The 19,275-nt window shown below is 42.0% G+C and overlaps 1 protein-coding gene across 1 annotated transcript; it reads left to right on the top strand.

Moving 5' to 3' along the window:
- Window positions 1-3,846: 3,846 nt before the first annotated feature.
- LOC144307432 (T-cell surface glycoprotein CD1a-like) lies at window positions 3,847-7,445 on the top strand. Its single transcript, XM_077887265.1, has 6 exons — window positions 3,847-4,106; window positions 4,696-4,962; window positions 5,628-5,906; window positions 6,075-6,353; window positions 6,687-6,777; window positions 6,923-7,445. The coding sequence occupies exons 1-6, from the start codon at window positions 4,046-4,048 to the stop codon at window positions 6,966-6,968; spliced, it is 1,023 nt and encodes a 340-aa protein (XP_077743391.1). The 5' UTR covers window positions 3,847-4,045; the 3' UTR covers window positions 6,969-7,445.
- The last annotated feature ends 11,830 nt before the right edge of the window (window positions 7,446-19,275 follow it).

The following is a 19,275-nucleotide window of genomic DNA, read 5'->3' on the forward strand; positions in this document are numbered from 1 at the left end:
ACATCTAATAACGTAATGGATATAATCCACAGTAATACAATAATGGGGGGGACTTTAACACCCACTTACATCAATGGACAGACCATCAAAGCAGAAAATCAACAGGGAAACAGGCAAACTGAATCCAACAATGGATTAAATATTAGCAAATTGAATCCAAAGATACATTTAAAAAGTCACTTATGATCGAGTGGAATTTACTCATGAGATTCAAATGATGTTCAATATTCACAAATCAATCAACATGATTTATGCCATCAACAAGAGAAAGGATAAAAACTGTATGATCATTTAAATAGGTTCAGAAAAATCATCTGACAAAGTACAACTTCCATTGATGATAAAATCCCACAACAAAATAGATTTAGAGGTAACATAACTCAACATAATAAAGGTGATATATAAAAAACCCGAGCTAACATCATACAAATAATGAAAACCTTTTTCCCTTAGGTCAGGAATAAGACAAGGATGTTCACTATCACTACTTTTATTAAACATAGTACTGGAAGGCCCAGCCACAGAAATATGACAAGAAAAAGGGGGATAAAAAGGCATCCAAATTGGCAAGGAAGAAGTAAAACTTTCACTATTTTCAGATGACCCGATACTACGTATAAAAAACCCTAAGGACTTCTCCAAAAAACTCCTAGACTGATAAATGAATTCAGTATGGTCACAGAATATAGAATCAATGTAGAGAAATACCTTGCATTTGTATACACTAATAAAGAAGCAGAAGAGAAACTAAGAGAAAAACAATTCCATTTAAAATTGCACCCAAACTAATAAAATACCTAGAAATACACTTAACCAAAGAGGTGAAAGACCTGTACTCTGAAAACTATAAAACACTGGTGGAGAAAATTGAAAGTGACACAAAGAAATGGAAAAATGTTCCATGTTCATGGTTTGGAAGAACAAATATTGTTAACATGTCCATATTATCCAAAGCAATCTATAGATTTAATGCAGTGCCTATAAAAATACCAACAGCATTTTTTTTTATTGGAGTTCAATTTGCCAACATATCACCCAGTGCTCATCCCATCAAGTATTTTTCACACAACTAGAGCAAACAATCCTAAAATTTGTATGGAACCACAAAACACACTGAATGGCCGAAAACAAAGCTAGAGGTGTCACAATTACAGATTTCAAGGTATCCTACAAAGCTGTAGCAATCAAAACGGTATGAAACTGGCACCAAATAGACACATACATCAACGGAACAGAGGAAAGAGCCCAGAAATAAACCCATGATTTTATGGTCAATTAAACGTTGCCAAGGGGGCAAGAATGTGCAACGGGAAATAGAAAGTCTCTTCAACAAGTGCAGTTGGGAAAACTAGACAGCTACATGCAAAAGAAAGAAGGTTGATCACTTTCTTACACCATAGACAAAAGAAGCTCAAGGTGGAATAAAGACCTAAATGAGGGGCTGAAATTCCATAAACATCTTAGGACAGAGCATAGGCATTAAGGTCTCAGATATTGGCCATAGAACATCATTCTAGATATGTCTCCAGAGCAAGGGAAACAAAAGCAAAAGAACCTATTAACTACATCAAATTAAAAAGCTTCTGAGAAGCCAATGAAACAATCAATAAAACAAAAAGACAACCTAAGGGATGGGAGGATCTGTTTGCAAATAATATATTTCATAAAGGGCTACTATCCAATATATATAAAGAACTTGTACAAGTCAACACCTAATAAAACAAATAATCCGATTTTTAAAAGGATGGAACACATGAATAGACGTTTCTCCAAAGAAGACACCCAGATGGTCAACAGACATAAGATGCTCAACATCACTCATCATCAGGGAAATGCAAATCAAAACCACAATGAAATATCACCTCACACCTGTCACATTGATTAAATACAAAAAAAAAAAAAAAAGAAAATACACAAGATATAAGTGTTGGAGACTCCTAAGTGGTTCAGGCGTTGAGCATCTGCCTTTGGCTCAAGGAGTGACCCTGAGGTCCTGGGATTGAGTCCCGCTTCAGGCTCCCCGCAGGGAGCCTGCTTCTCCCTCTGCCTGTGTCTCTGCCTCTCTCTCTATGTCTCTCATGAATAAATCAATAAAATCTTAAAAAAAAAAAAAAGGAAACAAGTCTTGGGGATGATGCGAAGAAAAAGGAACCCTTGTACATTGTTGACGGAAATTCAAACTGGTGCAGCCACTATGGAAAAGAGCATGGAGGTTCCTCAAAGCATTAAAAATAGAATTACCAGAGGACCCAGTTATTGTGCTACTTGATATTTACCCAACGAATGTAAAAACACTAAAATGAAAAGATATAAGCTCCCTGATGTTTCCTCTAGCATTATTTACAACAACCAAATTATGAAAACAGCCCAAGTGTCCATTTATGGATAAACAGAGAAAAAAGATATGATAGGCGCACATGATGAAATATTACTCAGCCATGAAAATGACTAGAATCTTGCCATTTGCAAAACATGGAGCTAGACAGTATGATAGTGAGTGAAAAAAGTCATTCAGAGAAAGGTTAATGCCGTATGGTCTCAAATTCACTCACATGTGGATTTTAAGACACACACAAAAAAGGAACAAAGAGAAAAGAGACAAAGGAAAAACCAGACTCTTATTTATCTATAGAGAACAGACTATTGATTCCCAGAGGGGAGGTGGGTGGAGGAAACGGGAAAGCAGGGGAAGGGGATTAGGATTACATTTATGTTCATGAATGTTGACTAATGTATAGAATTGCTGAATCACTGATTTTATACCTGAAACTAACTCACATGGTATGTTAACTATAGTGGAATTGAAAAAAATCCCAAAGAAAAAATAACTCTGCAAAACAAAAAGGTGTAGTTCTTGGTGTTTCTTGGTTTTTCTTCCCAGGTAGACTCAATGCTCCTTGAATACAGTGCCTCATCACTCCCCTGTGCACACTGTACTTTCATGAGTGCTTGGGTCCAGGCAGGTGCTAAGTGGCTGGTGGTGAGTGAATATGTACTAATGCCAGTCAGATGGAGGGGGGACTCTTCAGATGTTTCCATGTCCTGTGGTCTCTGTGATGCCTACTGGTTCCTCCCGAAGAATAATGGAGGACTGGGGGTTGCTGAGGCTGCTACAATCATGGGGAATCTGGACAAGCAAATAGAGCATCTGTTGAAAAGAAACCCTTGGGCCCTAATGGCACCTTGGTCCAGACCAAGTCCCCAGATCTGGTTTAATCCCTAACCAACTGCAGTTCCCACCTCCCCGAGAAATAAAGTCTTCACCATCAGTGAGGGACTCTCTGGTTTGGCCCAGGGAGGTTCTCTGTCACATGGGCCCTCTCCATCAACACGGAGGGGAGGCCATCCGCATGGTTAGACCCCCTGCTCTCCCCGTTCAGGGTAAGGGACCTTCCCTGGAACACTCCTTTCTCTTCTTTCACCAACTTCCTTCCTATGAAAACCCTCCATTTGCACCACAGCTCAGAGCTCCCCTTACCTGCCAGGTGGGAGGCTGCCCCATTCTTGAATCACTTAATAAAACCAGGTGGATTTCTGAATGTAACTCTTTGGTTGTTTTTTTGCCACTAGCCGTGAGAAGTCAGAGATGTGAAGGAGCTGGCGTGGGGGTGGGACAGGGAAGGAAATACCTGGGGGGGGGGTGTCACAGGGCAGGAGGGACAGAGGGACAGCAGGTCCAGGGCTGGTGCTGGGAGCTGGGTGTTTTCCTGGGTTACTGTCTGGGTGAGAAGAAAGGGCTGAGAGGTGGGGCCACTTTTCCAGGCCACACAGGACTTGTTCTGTAGCATCCGAATCAGGGGGCGGGGGCGGGATGGACGCTGGTGACAGGGAGAAGCTGGAGGCCAGAGGGGAGGCAGAGCAGGAGGGGAAGTGAGACTGAGTAGGTGTCCAGGGCTGAGGGAGGAGCACATTTGCATTGTGGCAGAGACTCAGGGAAGGGTTGTGTGTGGAGAGGAAGTCAGAGGAGAGGGGCTGGGAGGGGGTCGGTGTGTGAGGACAGACGTCAAAGAGCCACTTTGCAAGAGAAAGAACATCTGCAAACACGATGCTGTTCCTGCAACTTGTGCTGTTGGTGGTTCTCCTCCCGGAGGGTGACAGCGAAGATGGTGAGAGCTCGGGTCCTGTCCAATCTGTGCACGTGTGTGCGTGTGTGTGTGTGCGTGCATGTGTGTGATGTGTGTAAATGTCCTTGTGTGCCTCTAAGTGCACATTTGATTATGTGTATACATGTGTGAGGGCATGAGTGTGTCTGGCAGTCTGTGTATTTGTGATGAATGTATGTCTTGTGTGTCTTTATGCAAGTGTTTTAATATGTGTTTGTGTGTGTGTATGTGTCTCTGTGTCTGTATACTTGTGTGTTTGTATATATTTGTTTGTGTAAGAATGTGTGTACGTTTCTATGTGTGTGTTTTTGTGTGGATGTGCATGTGTGCACTTGTTGTCTCGGTTCCCAGCAGAGACCTGGGCAGGGAGACAGTCAGCCTGCTTCCTCCCCGAGCATCCCCAGCCCCAGGGTCCTGTGCTCTCCTGAAGGATGGGTGCGAGGCCCGGGCTCTGGGGCAGCACGTGTCTCCTGAGATGCCTATGGCTTCTCTGTCCTCCAGATTTTGGGTCCCGTCCCTGGCCCCTTAGTCTCCATTCCCTCTCCTTCCCAATGTCCTCCTCTTCCTCAGTCTATCTGTCCTTTTCCCACAGCCTCCCAGGAGCCAGTATCCTTCCAAGTCATCCTGACCACATCCTTTTACAACAGCTCCTGGACACAAAATCTTGCCTCAGCTTGGCTGGATGAGCTGCAGACTCACAGCTGGGACAGTGACTCTGGCACTTTCTTGTTCCTGTGGCCTTGGGCCAAAGGCAAATTGAGCAAAGAGGAGCTGATTGAATGGGAAAGGACATTCCATACGTTCTCCATTAGATTTCCTCTGATATTTCAGGACTGTGTCAGTAACTGGCAGCTTGAATGTGAGTTCAGTTCCCTCTGAGTGGGATGGAGGAGGCTGGTCTGTGTGTGTCCTGGGATCCTTCTTTCTCCAGGAAAGAGGCTCCATTGAACCTCATGTGTCCCCATCACGAAGCTGAATCCCACCACTGTGGGCAGAGCGTGGAGCCAGACTGTGATTCTTGAAAAGCTTCACATCTTCTGCTCCGTCCCGCTCCTCTCATTGACCACAGGGCCCTCCTGTCCCACTAGTTCTCCCACGACCACCCCTTTCCCTGGCCTCCAACCAGGCACCTCTGGTCCTCTCTCTGTGACTGACTCCTTAATCTGCTTTTCTCCTCATTCAGTCCTATCAGCAATGTCTATCTATGTGTTCCCTGTACCCCACTGCTCTCCCTTCATTTTAAATTGTTTTTACCTGAACTTCTCTGCTGAGCCTTTCTCTTTCCTCTGCCCACATCCTTCATGTCTCTCCTCTAACATTCATTCCTTCCTCCATCATTCACCTCTCTCTTTCCACCTCCAGCTACCACCGCTTCCCCTTTATCTGAGCCTCCCATCAAATCAAATTCTATGCAATTCCCTCCAATCCCCTGAACTTCTCTACTTCCACTATCCTAGGCTTTGCCTTATCTCATTTTAGTTTTTTCACTCCCCCTGTCCTGTAATTCACAGTCTCTCTTCCCAGATCCCTTTCAGGTACAGATGGCAGAAGGCTGTGGCCTGTACTTTGGGAAACCATCTGTAGGATTCATGCAGATTGCTTATCAAGGATCAGATCTTGTGAGTTTCCAGAACAAGTCATGGTGGCCATCTCCAAAGGGAGGAAGGAGAGCTCAGCAAGTCTGCAAACTGTTAAATCAGTACCATGTGGTCAATTTAAGAATACATTCACACATCAATGACTTCTGTCCCCATTACCTGTTGGGTCTTCTTGATGCAGGGAAGGCAGATCTCCAGCGACAAGGTCAGTCCTGCTCCCTCGCCCCAAGAATTCTCTATTCTGCACTCATAAATTTGCATTATTCCCTCACATTCAGGGTAGGAAGGAATCAAGAGGGAGAAGGGATGATGGTGATAAGTCTAAGGGCGAAGACCTCCCCTCAGTCTGTGAATCCCTGTCCTGTTTCCACAGTGAGGCCCGAGGCCTGGCTGTCCGCTGGCCCCAGCCCCAGGTCTGACCATCTGCGGCTGGTGTGCCATGTCTCCGGCTTCTATCCCAAGCCTGTGTGGGTGACGTGGATGCGGGGCGAGCAGGAGCAACAGGGCACCCAGCGAGGTGACGTCCTGCCCCATGCTGATGGGACATGGTACCTTCAGGTGTCCTTGGATGTGAAAGCCAAGGAGGCAGCTGGCCTGTCCTGCCGTGTGAGACACAGCAGTCTAGGAGGCCAGGACATGGTCCTCCACTGGGGTGAGGAAGAACTGGGCCCAGCTGGGAAAGGGGCAGGGGGTCCTTCACCAGGGCAGGAGAGTCAGAAGAAAAATTAGGGATTCTAGGAACTCCAGGCCAAGAAGAACAAAAAATCAGTAACCCAAGAGATGGAAGAGCTGAGGGTGAGGGTCCTGCAGATGTGGGAGGATGCAGAGGGTTAGGTGGAGTGTCCGTCTCTGAGGAGGGATGGGAGAAGTGAAAGGAGGAAGGGCGGTCAGTCAGGGAGAGGGTGACAGGGGCAGAAAGGTCGTGGGAGGTGCAGTTCAACCCGGGGTGGACGGGAAATGACACCCTCTGGGCCCAACCCCACAGAGCGGCCCCACTCCATGGGCTTGGTCTTCCTGGTGGTGATCGTGCCCCTGGTGCTCCTGGCAGGCCTGGCGTGGTGTCTCTGGAAGCGCTGGTGAGTCTCTGGAGCCCCCTTCCTGCTCTTTCCCACGTGTCTCCCCACCTTTCAGTGTGTCCTCAGCCCTCCTGCCACCCGTGCCCTTCCCCCCTGCAGGCTCCCCTCCACCTGCTGCAGAGGGATTCCTTTTTGTTCCTCCTAGGAAAACACACAACAGACCTCAGTGCACGGACTTCCCTTTGAAGTGAGATCCCAGCAGCCCAGGCCCCTGGACTGACCTCAAGGCAGCTCAGCAGGGATGCCCTGGCAACTCTCTGTGTGCAACTTTGCCTTTGATTCCTGCTTAATGATCAATTGTCAATATAAGCTAAGTGTAATTTACTGGGATTTGTTGTTCTAACTTGATTCTGGAGCTTCAGTCTCAAAATTGAATTCAGAGCAAAATGAAATCCTTATAACCTCCCCAAGTCCCTGGCATCAGATGTCACTTCCTCCAGTGAGCCCTCCCTGATTTATAATTGGAATCAGTCTCTGCCTGGTGAGAATTTTAACTCACAATTTGGCAGTTCTATTCCAGATACCCATGGCTTTTTGCCACTGTTAGGTTCCTTTCCCCTTTCTAATTCTTAGGCCTCTGAAGAGCAATGTCCATGTCTTTATGATATTTGTAATTTGGTAAGGTGTCTCACATGCATGAAATAAAAATCCCGGTGAATAAATGCTAAGTCCATAGGCTTTTCTTTTTCTATTACTTCCTGAAATGTTTGTAGTAGTTGAGATGTTTGATGCTTGAAGGATGGACAGATATCCCCCACTTCAGGCCAATCATTGTATAGATTCCATGTGACCTCACCCAGTGCGATGGTTTGGGTCCAGGCATCTGGTCCAGGTGGCACAGTCACACAAAGTTGATTTTTTGTGGCCAATGTTTGAGGCTCTCTCTTGTCCTGAAGGATACGATGTGAGGTATAAGCTTGAAAAACCACAATCATTTTTGCACCACAGAAGCAAGTCTGAGGAGAATTTGCTACTCAAGAAGACAGGGAAATTGTATACATGAAATTTTCCAAGGGGGTAGATCTGAAGTGTTCTCACCAAAAGAAAGGTAATTAGAAGAATGGAAAAAGAAACCAGAGGGTCGGCGGGAGGAGCTAGGATGACGGAGTAGTAAGCAGATTACAGGCTTGCCTCATCCCTTAAACTCCGCTAGATAAATATCAAAGTATTCTGAATACCCAAGAAATCTATCTGATGGCTGACGGAACAAACTACACAGCTAGAGAGAGAGAGAAGAGGCCACATCATGGAAGGTAGGAGGTGCAGAGACATGATTTGGGGGAGAAATGGATTGTGGTTTCTGCTAGGGGTAGGAGCCATGGTCATGGAGAGAGGAGAGAGAGAGAAGTGAACATGGGACCACACAAGGAAAAATTTCCAGAAAGCCAATGACTGGGAAAATAAGAGGCCCTTATTTTTCTGAGATTTTGTAGCCAACAGGGCTCAAAGACTGGAATTTTGGAGGTCCACATTATGGCTGGTGTGGAGCCTTGAAGGGATTGCAATGATCCTGTGGAGAAGCCCAGGGGCACACAGCGTGATCTGAGGTCTGTTAGGATGCACTGGGAGCGATGTTGATCCTTCTCGTAGTGCACCTGGGAGAGATGCCGTTGCCTCTCTGGGTACATAAGGGACAGCAGGTGCCATTAGCCTCCTGCACCCTTTAGTGTAAGTGCAGCAACACTGGCAGAAGGCAGATAGCCCGGACACTAGCTATTTGCTATGCTTTACGACAAACTCCATGCTCCTGTGCTTTGGTGCAACTGCCCATCTGGAACAAACCTGCACCCCTCTCAGTGCAGCAAGACCCTCTCCGAGATGACCAGTGTGAGGCCCTGCCATGCCAGCTCCCTAAAGTTTGGAGCTTTACATCTCAGCTAACCTGCCTGGGATAGAACACAGGGGTACTGTGCTGCCTGGTGGGCAGACAGTCTACACACAAGTAGAGTTAAGGCATTGATCTGAGAGGCATCTGGGGACACATGAGGGGAGATTGTTTGCTCTTCTGGGAATTGGAGAGTGGTGGACATGAACTCCCCTCTCTGAGGATGACAAAGGGGGCTGGTGCCTTTCTCTTACCCCACCCTTCCGCCTAAACTAACGTCAGTAAACATTACAACACCCACAGTGGAGGTTTGAGCCTCTTGTACAAAGACCCACCCCCCCCGTGCTTTGCAGGTGCAACTTTTCTTAGGCAAGTGTACTTGAGAAACAGAGCAGCAGGCATCTCCTCCAGAAGACCAGCAGATCCTCCACATGCACCACAGCTACTGACCACAGGAATTCTGTAAATCTTCATTTCTAGTGGAAATAGGATCTGGCTCTTTTAAGAAGCAGATCAGGGCACACATAGTTAAAACTCACCATACTTTGGGCAAGGTCCAAAAATATCCACTGCAGGCAGGGAGAAACTCTTCAGAGGAATGACCTAAGGGAAAGAGTAGACAAAACACAGAAGCAGGGTGTGTACATCATACACCAGAGACACTTCATGAAGCAATAGACACTGGATGGCATATGACCTCTTCTTTAAAGAGTTATTACTCTCAGGAACAGAAACATAACGGGCCTTTCTAACACAGAGAAGACAGAGATTTAGATAAAATGCCACGATAGAGGAATTCATTCCAAAAGAAAGAACAAGAAAAGGTCAAAGCCAAGGATCTAATGAAAACAGATATAAGTAATATGACTGATCAATAAGTTATAACAACAATCATGAGGATACTAACTGGGCTTGAGAAAAGCATAGAGGACAGCAGGAAGTCCCTTACCACAGAGATAAAATAACTAGATACCAGTCAGGACAAAATTAATAATGCTATAACTGAGATTTGAAACTGACTAGATGTAATAACAACAAGGGTGGACAAAGCAGAGGAATGAAGAAGTGACATAGAAGATAAAATTATGGGAGCACCTGGATGGCTCAGTCAGTTAAGTGTCTGCCTTAGGCTTGGGTCATGATCCTGGGGTCCTGGATTTGAGCCCTGCAACAGGCATACTGCTTAGTGGTGAAACTGCTTATATCTCTCCCTTTGCCCCTCCCCCATAAATAGATAGATAGATAAATAAATACATAAATAAATTTTTGAAAGAAGATAAAATTATGGAAATAATGAAGCTGAAAAGAAGAGGGAAAGAAAAATATTGGGTTATGAATGTAGACTTAGGAAACTCAGTGACTTCATACAGCATAAAAACATTCATGTCTTAGGAGTCCCAGAAGAAGAAGAGAGGGAAAGGGGGTAGAAGGTTTATTTGAGAAAATTATAGGTGAAAACACCCTCTTTCCTAATCTGGGGAAGGAAACAGACATCTAAATCCAGAAGGCCCAGAGAACTCCTATCAAAACCATCAAAAGCAGGCCACCATCAAGGCATATCATAGTTAAATTTGCAAAATATAGCAATAAAGAAAAAATCCTAACAGCAACAAGAAAAAAGAAGCTCCTAACTTACAAGGGAAGGCAAATAAGGTTAGGAGCAGATCAGTCCACAGAAACTTGACAGGCCAGAAGAGAGTAGCAAGATATATTCACCACGTTGAATGGGGAAAATATGCAGCCAAGAATACTACATCCAGAAAGGCTGTCATTCAGAATAGAAGGAAAGATAGAGAGTTTCCCAAACAAAAACTAAAGGAGTTTGTGGTCAGTAAGCCAGCCCTGAAAGAAATATTAAAGGACTCTGAGTGGGAAAGAAAGACCAAATGCAACAAAGACTGGAAAGTAACAGAGAAAATCTCCAGAACCAACAACAAAACAAGTAATAAAATGTTACTAAATTCTTATGTATCAATAAACACTCTGAATCTAAATGGACTAAATGCTCCAATCAAAAGACATAGGGTGTCACAAAGGATGAAAAATCAAGGCCATCTACATGCTGCCTACAAGAGGCCCATTTCAGACCTAAAGACACCTGCAGACTGAAAGTGAGGGGATGGAGACCATTTATCATGTAAATAGAGGTCAAAAGAGAACCAGAGTATCCATACTTACCTCAGACAAACTAGATTATAGAGCAAAGACTGTAACAAGAGAAATAAGAAGAGCACTATATCATAATAAAGGGGTCTATCCAACAAAAAGACCTAACCAATGTAAATATTTATGCTCCCACATTGGGAGCGCTCAAATGTGTAAAGTAATTAACAACAAACATAAAGGGACTCATTGATAATAATAGTAGGGGACTTTAAAACCCCACTTACAGGGACGCCTGGGTGGCTTAGCAGTTGAGTGTCTGCCTTTGGCTCAGGGCATGACCCCGGGGTCCTGGGATTGAGTCCCACATCAGGCTCCCTGCAGGAAGCCTGCTTCTCCCTCTGTCTATATCTCTGTCTCTCTCTGTGTGTCTCTCATGAATAAATAAATAAAATTAGAAAAATAAACCCTCACTTGCAGCAATGGACAGATCATCTAAGAGAAAGTCAACCAGGAAGTGAAGGCTTTGAATGACACACTGGGCCAGATGGACCTAACAGATACATTCAGAAAATTTCATCCTAAAGCAGCAGAACACACATTCCTTTGGAGTACACACGGGGCATTCTTCAGAACAAATCACATACCAGGTCACAAATCAGGTCTCAATAAGCACAAAAGATTGAGATTATATGACATATTGTTCAACCACAATGCTATGAAACTTGAAGTGAATCAAAAGAAAAAAATTTGGAATGACCACAAATACATGGAGGTTAAAGTACATCCTACCATAGAATGAGTGGGCCAACTAGGAAATTAAAGAAGAAATTTTAAAAATTTAAAAAATTTTGGAAGCAAATGAAAATGAAAACATAACAGTCTGAAATGTTTGGGGTACAACAAAGGCAATTTTAAGAGGGAAGTATATTGAAATACAGGCCTACCTCAAGAAGCAAGAAAAATCTCAAATACACAACCTAATCTTACACAAAGAGGAACTAGAAAAAGAACAACAAATGAAGCCTAATGCCAGCAGAAGAAGGGAAATAATAAACATTAGAGCATAAGTAAATGATATAGAAACAAAAAAGACTGAGAAACAATAGAACAGATGAAACCAGGTGTTTAGTCTTTTTTTTTTTTTTTTTTTTTTTTGGTGTTTAGTCTTTAAAATAATTAATAAAATCGATAAACCCCTAGCCAGACTTATAAAAAATAAACGACTAGTACCCAACTAAATAAAATCATGAAGAGAGAAGAGAGATCATAGCCAACACCACAGAAACACAATAACATAAACACAGAAACATAAGAGAATATTATGAAAAATTATATGTCAACAAATTGGACAATCTAGAAGAAGTGGATAAATACCTAGTAACAAATAAGCTACCAAAACTGAAAGAAAAAAGAGGAAACTTGAACACACTCATAAGCAGCAAAACAATTAATTAGTAATAAAAAATCTCCCAAGAAACAAAAGTCCGTGGCTGGATGTCTTTGCAGGGGAATTTTACCAGACGTTTAAAGAAGAATTAACAGCTATTCTTCTCAACATGTTCCAAGTTATAGAAATGGAAGGAAAACTTCCAAACTCCTTCCATGAAGCCAGCGTTACCTTGATTCCAAAACTACACAAAGACCCCACTGAAAAGAGATTGAGGATTGATGCTGGCTTACATCAACATCCCGGATGAACACAAATGCAAAAATTCTCAACAAAATACTATCAAATCAAATCTAACAATACCTGCACCCCGATGTTTCTAGCAGCAATGTCCACAATAGCCAAACTGTGGAAGGAGCCTTGGTGTCCATTGAAAGATGAATGGATGAAGAAGATGTGGTTTATGTATATAATGGAATATTACTCAGCCATTAGAAATGACAAATACCCACCATTTGCTTCAATGTGGATGGAACTGAAGGGTATTATGCTGAGTGAAATGAGTCAATCGGAGAAGGACAAACATTATATGTTCTCATTTATTTGGGGAATATAAATAATAGTGAAAGGGAATAGAAGGGAAGGGAGAAGAAATTGGTAGGAAATATCAGAAAGGGAGACAGAACATAAAGACTCCTAACTCTGGGAAACAGACTAGGGGTGGTGGAAGGGGAGGAGGGTGGGGGGTGGGGGTGAATGGGTGACAGGCACTGAGGGGGAGCACTTGATGGGATGAGCACTGGGTGTTATTCTGTATGTTGGCAAATTGAACACCAATAAAAAATTAATTTATTATTAAAAAAATAAAAAAATAAAAAAAATAAAAAATAAAAAAGTCATTCACCACAATCGAGTGAGATTTATTCCTGTTCTATATTTACATATCAATGAACACGATGCACCACATTAATAAAAGAAATGATAAGAACCATATGATCCTGTCTTTTAGATCTGTCTTTGAAGCAGAAAAAGCATTTGAGAAAGTACAACGTCCATTCATGATAGCAATCTTCAACCACGTAGCAACAGAGGGAAGATACCTCAACATCATAAAGGCCATACATGAAAGACACAGCTAATATCATGCTCAGTGGGGGAAAACTGAGAGCTTTACCTCTACAGTCAAAATTAAGGCAGGGATGTCCACTTTCACTATTATTATTTAACATAGTGCTGGAGGTGCTGGCCTCAGCAATAGGGGTGGTGGAAGGGGAGGAGGGCGAGGGGTGGGGGTGACTGGATGGCGGGCACTGAGGGGGGCACTTGACGGGATGAGCACTGGGTGTTATTCTGTATGTTGGCAAAATGAACACTAATAAAAAATAAATTTATTATTAAAAAAAAAAGAAAAGAAAATGAAACAAAAAGCATCCTAATTGGAAAGGAAGAAGTCAAACTTCCATTATTCTCAGAGGACATGACACTCTATATAGAAAACCCAAAAGCCTTCACCAGAAAAATTGTTAGACTGACACCTGAATTCAGTAAAGTCCCAGGATACAAAATCATTGTACAGAAATCAGTTGCATTTCTAGACACCAATAATAAAGCAGTAGAAAGAGAAAGAAATCAAGGAATCAGTCCCATTTACAGTCCCCGGGCTCTCCAGTTCCATCAGCCAATACCTTTCCTGTGTGATTTCAGCCCAACAAGGTGGGTTTCTATCCTTAGTGACCGGAAGCTCCCCTCTGATGGACGTGGACAACGCCCTTGGGGACGCTGGGTTAAGGTCTCTCTTCCTTGCAGCGTTCCTCCTCACTTCTCTCTTCCTTTCTCTCGATGCTTGAAAATATTCCTCTATCCCTTTTCTTGCCTATTTGTGTTTTCTTCATGTGTCCTTGTCTTGTAACACTCTTATCCTGTCTTGCTTATTAAACATGACATCTTGAGCAATCCCTGTCCTGGGTGTTTTCATGGATTTCTGACGGATCACAGGTCAGGAATCAAGGTTGCTGCTGCTGATTAAGTGACTGGTAGAAATTCATCTTTCAGGGTCTTCCTAGAGTTGGAAGAACAAGATACACCAGCATGTAATAAACTAAGAAGTGTTCTGACAGTGACAGCAAAATACTCAAAATGCAGGATTTTCTGCAGAGGAAATCCACTGATGCCTTGGATCATCCATTCATTAATTCACTCGTTCCTCACTTATTCAGCATTTCCTATTTGTATGGTAAACATATTCTCTAAGAGTGGTTCCAACATGAATGAGAGGAAGCTCTGTGTCCAGATATTTAAGGCAAATGAATAATCTCTTCCTCCAAGCTTGTTCATTTTTTGATGTTTACTTTTAATCACCCTGAGACAAACTTCAGAACTGTTCAATAAGAAAAATCAACTACATATATTTGAAGAACTAATTGGCTTCATTAAATGGTGCATGACTCACACAATACCCCATCTGACCCACAGGGCAGTACTCAGAGGAGTTGTACAGAATGGAAGGTTTTTATAGAGGGGGTGTGGGGCCAGGGAGTTAGTAGCAAAAGAGAAAGATTGTTTCAGGGACAGGTCCGTTTTCTTGGGAGAAAAACAGGTTTTTTTTTTTTTTTTTTTTTTTATCATGCACATGACTTCATCCGCCTTCAGGGGACAGAGGGGTCTCAGTAGACAGATTCATTGGCTCTGATGGAAAGAAAAATTTCTTGCCTGACCTGTTAAGGCTACATTTCTGGGTGAGGGTGGGGGTTGGGGTGGTAGTGATTGAAACTGTAATTAGATCGGTAGGAAGCTCCAGTGTGGGAACCGGGTCTAAATGACACCATGTGGACCTGTGACTTTCTTTTTCTAGTAAGATGTGCCTCATGGGGACGTATCTTCAGAGTCTTGTCCCTCCACTAGCAGAGAAGCTCTGGGTACCTTGCTGGCTACCCTGCTTGGGGCAGAGAGTGGGGCACTAGCTCTGTTTCTGATCCAGTCTCATCCTCAACAATGCGCTTTGTTTCTCAGTTTTGGGATCATTGAGCACTTACTTACTGGGCCCTCTTTTAGATTTTGGGGGTTCATTTTAAGAGGGATGTATGTATATCTAATACCCCAAACCAACAAATTAAGTCATGATTTTAAGTGAGCAAACATCAGTTAAGGGTCATTTTTAGAAAATATTATTTCAAGCAGTTATATTGTTGGGTACAGCCTATACATTATCATAAAACTCAGTACATGAAGTTCTGGGGAAGAAGGTACTGAGAAGGGCCCTACAATCACCTCTTCCCAATGAGACGACACCTGTATCAGTGTAAATAATCTAGAAAATGACCCAAAGACTGCCAGAACTAACTCTCCACAGCTAAGTGTAGAAGAGAGGCCACATGGACCTGGCAGGATGGGTGGAGATGCAATGAAGAGAGCCTCCACAGGGCATACATGATATACATAGGAGACACCCCTAAAGTGTCAGGCTCTGGTAAACAGGAGACTCTGCCCTGCAGAGCACCACAGAAACTCTTATTCATAAGGACATCACTTTTAAGAGCAGAAGATGTAACTAACTTTTCTAACATGGAGAAAAAAGAAAAGAGACTTAAACAAAAAGAGGACACAGGGGAATATGTCCCAAGTGAAAGAATAGGACAAAATCACAGTAAGAGAAAGAAGAGAAAAAGAGATAAGTAATATGTCTGATAGAGAACTTCAAGTAATGATAATAAAGTTACTCCCTAGTCTTGAGAGACAAATAGAGGACCTCAGTGAGACCCAAAACAGAGAGATAGATAACATAAAAAGGAACCAACCAGTGATGAAGAACTCAAAAAATGAAATTAAAAATACACTATATGGAATGAACAGGAGAATTGAGGAAGCAGAATAGATCAGTGACCAGGAAGACAGGATATAGAAAGCAATCAAGTTGAATAGGTGAGAGAGAAAGAAAGAGAGAGAGAGAGAGGGAGAGAGAGATAGAGAGAGAGAGAGAGAGAGAGAGAGAGAGAGAGAGAGAGAGAGAGAAATACAAAAGGAAAATAGACTTAGGGAACTCAGTGATACCATCAAGCATAAAAGCATTATACATCACAGAAGGAGAAGAACGAGAAAAAGGGCAAAAGTTTATTTGAAGAAATAATGGCTGAAAACTTCCCAAATCTGGTGAAGGAAACAGAAATCAAGAATCAGGAGGCACAGAAAGCTCCCAAGAAAATCAATGCAAAGAGGTCCACACCATGATACATATTAATTAAAATGTCAAAAAGTAGTAATGAAGGTGAATTTTAAAACCAGCAAGAGAAAGTTACATGCAAGGGAAACTCATAACCCATATCAGCTGAGTTTCAATCAGAAATTTTGCAGGCTAGAAGAGAGTGGCATGGTATATTCAAAATACTGAAAGGAAAAAAAAATCTCCAGGCAAGCATACTCTATCCAGCAAGACTATCATTCAGAACAGAGAAAGAGAGAGATAAAGAGTTTCTCAGACAAACAGATGTGAAAGGAATTCGTGACCATAACCTAGCACTACAAAATATGTTAAAGGGGACTCTGAGTGGGAAGGAAAGGAAATACCACAGGAAAGAAAGCAGAAAACCAGTAAAAATAAGATATCCATAAAAATCAGTCAAGGAACTCACAAAATAAAAGACTGCAAAGTAGGACACTGTATTTCAAAAATGTGAGAGTAGGGAAGGGAGAGGGATAGAGAATGGCTTCAAACTTAAGTAACAGTAACTTAATGTTGACTGCTACATAAAGAAGCTGTTATATACAAACCAAATTATAACCTCAAATCAAAAATTAATAATAGATATGTAAAAAATAAAGAGAAAGTATCCCAGTATATCACTAAAGAAAGCCAATTAACCAAGGGAAAGAGAAGGAGAAGAGAAAGAATAGAAAACTTCAAAAACAGTCATAAAACAAGTAGCAAAATGGCAATAATTATATACCAACCAATAATTACATTGGGCAGCCCAGGTGGCTCAGTGGTTTAGCATCACCTTCAGCCCAAGGTGTGATCCTGGAGACCCGGGATCGAGTCCTACTTCAGGCTCCCTGCATGGAGTCTGCTTCTTCCTCTGCCTGTGTCTGTGCCTCTCTCTCTCTCTCTCATGAATAAATAAATAAAATTATAAAAATCAATTAAAAATAAATAATAAAATTAAAAAAATAATTACATTGAATGTAAGTGGACTAAATTTTCCAATCATAAATCATAGAGAGATTGGATGGATAAATAAATAAGACACATTTCTGTGCTGCCTAGAAGAGACTCATTACAGACCTAAAGACACATGCAGATTCAGAGTGAAGGGATGGAAAATCATTTATCAAGCAAATAGTTGGGAATGGAAGCCAGAGTAGAATACTTGTATTGGAGAAAATAGGCCTTAAAAGAAAAACTTTAAAAAGGGAAAAAGGATAATATATAACAATAAAGGGAGCAATCCAACAAGAAAATATAACAGTTATAAATATTATGCACCCAACATGGAAGCACCCAAATACATAAAGCTGCTAGTAACCACCAAAAAGATAATGAATAGCAATACGACAATAGTGAGGGACTTAAACATCCCACTTACGTGGATGAACAGACCATCCAAGCAGAAAATCAACAAGGAAATTGCCTTTAATGACACATTGGACCAGATAGATCTGAATATTTCAGAACATTCCATCTGAAGACAGCAAAATACACATTCATTTCAGGTGCAGGTGGAACATTTCCAATAAAAAATCCCATATTAGGCCACAACACAAGTCTCAACAAATCCAAAAAGATCACCATGATACCACTCATCTTTTCTGACCATGACAATATGAAAGCAGAAATTAACCACAAGCAAAAGATAGAAAGAGGACAACTACAAAGTGGTTAACTAACATACTGTTAAATAATGAATGGATCAACCAAGAAATCAGAGGAAATAAAAAAATACGTAGAGACAAATGAAAATGGAAACACAATTGTCCAAAATTTTGGGGATGGAGCCAAAGTTGTTCTAAGAAGTAATTTTATTTTGTTTTATTTTGTTTATTTTTATTTTTATTTTTTAAATAAATTTATTTTTTATTGGTGTTCAATTTGCCAACATACAGAATAACACTCAGTCCTCATCCCATCAAGTGCCCCCCTTAGTGCCCGTCACCCAGTCACCCCACCCCCTGCCCAACTCCCCTTCTACCCCCCCTTGTTCATTTCTTAGAGTTAGGAGTCTCTCATGTTCTGTCTCCCTTTCTTATATTTCCCACTCATTTTTTCTCCTTTCCTTTTCACTATTTTTTATACTCCCCCAATGAATGAGACCATATAATGTTTGTCCTTCTCTGATTGACTTATTTCAGTCAGCATCATACCCTCCAGTTCCATCCATGTCGAAGCAAATGGTGGGTATTTGTTGTTCCTAATGGCTGAGGAATATTACATTGTATACATAGACCACATCTTCTTTATCCATTCATCTTTCGATGGACACCGAGGCTCCTTCCACAGTTTAGCTATCGTGGGCATTGCTGCTAGAAACATCCGGGTGCAGGTGTCCCGGCATTTCACTGCATCTGTATCTTTGGGGTAAATCCCCAGCAGTGCAATTGCTGGGTCGTAGGGCAGGTCTATTTTTAACTCTTTGAGGAACCTCCACACAGTTTCCCTGAGTGGTTGCATCAGTTCACATTCCCACCAACAGTGCAAGAGGGTTCCCCTTTCTCTACATCCTCTCCAACATTTGTGGTTTCCTGCCTTGTTAATTTTCTCCATTCTCACTGGTGTGAGGTGGTATCTCATTGTGGTTTTGATTTGTATTTCCCTGATGGCAAGTGATGCAGAGCATTTTCTCATGTGCTTCTTGGCCATGTCTATGTCTTCGTCTGTGAGATTTCTGTTCATGTCTTTTGCCCATTTCATGATTGGATTGTTTGTTTCTTTGGTGTTGAGTTTAATAAGTTCTTTATAGATCTTGGATACTAGCCCTTTATCTGATACGTAAGAAGTAATTTTATAACAAAACAGGCACAACTCAAGACAGAAGAAAAATCTCAAACAAACAGCCAAACTTTACAACTAAAATAGATAGAAAAAAGCAAATAAAACCCAAAGGCAGTAGAAGGAAGGAAATAATAAAGATTAGAGCTGAAATAAATGATATAGAAACAAAAACAATAACCACAAAAATAACACAGCAGATCA

The sequence above is a fragment of the Canis aureus genome, chromosome 38, assembly GCF_053574225.1.
Source record: "Canis aureus isolate CA01 chromosome 38, VMU_Caureus_v.1.0, whole genome shotgun sequence".
NCBI lineage: Eukaryota > Metazoa > Chordata > Mammalia > Carnivora > Canidae > Canis > Canis aureus.

Excerpts from the sequence above, each read along its gene's own strand:
- LOC144307432 (XM_077887265.1), top strand. The coding sequence starts at position 4,046 with ATGCTGTTCCTGCAACTTGTGCTGTTGGTGGTTCTCCTCCCGGAGGGT. Across the intron at positions 4,107-4,695 it reads GGAGGGTGACAGCGAAGATG|CCTCCCAGGAGCCAGTATCC; the intron begins GTGAGAGCTCGG and ends CTTTTCCCACAG. Across the intron at positions 4,963-5,627 it reads CAGTAACTGGCAGCTTGAAT|ATCCCTTTCAGGTACAGATG; the intron begins GTGAGTTCAGTT and ends CTCTCTTCCCAG.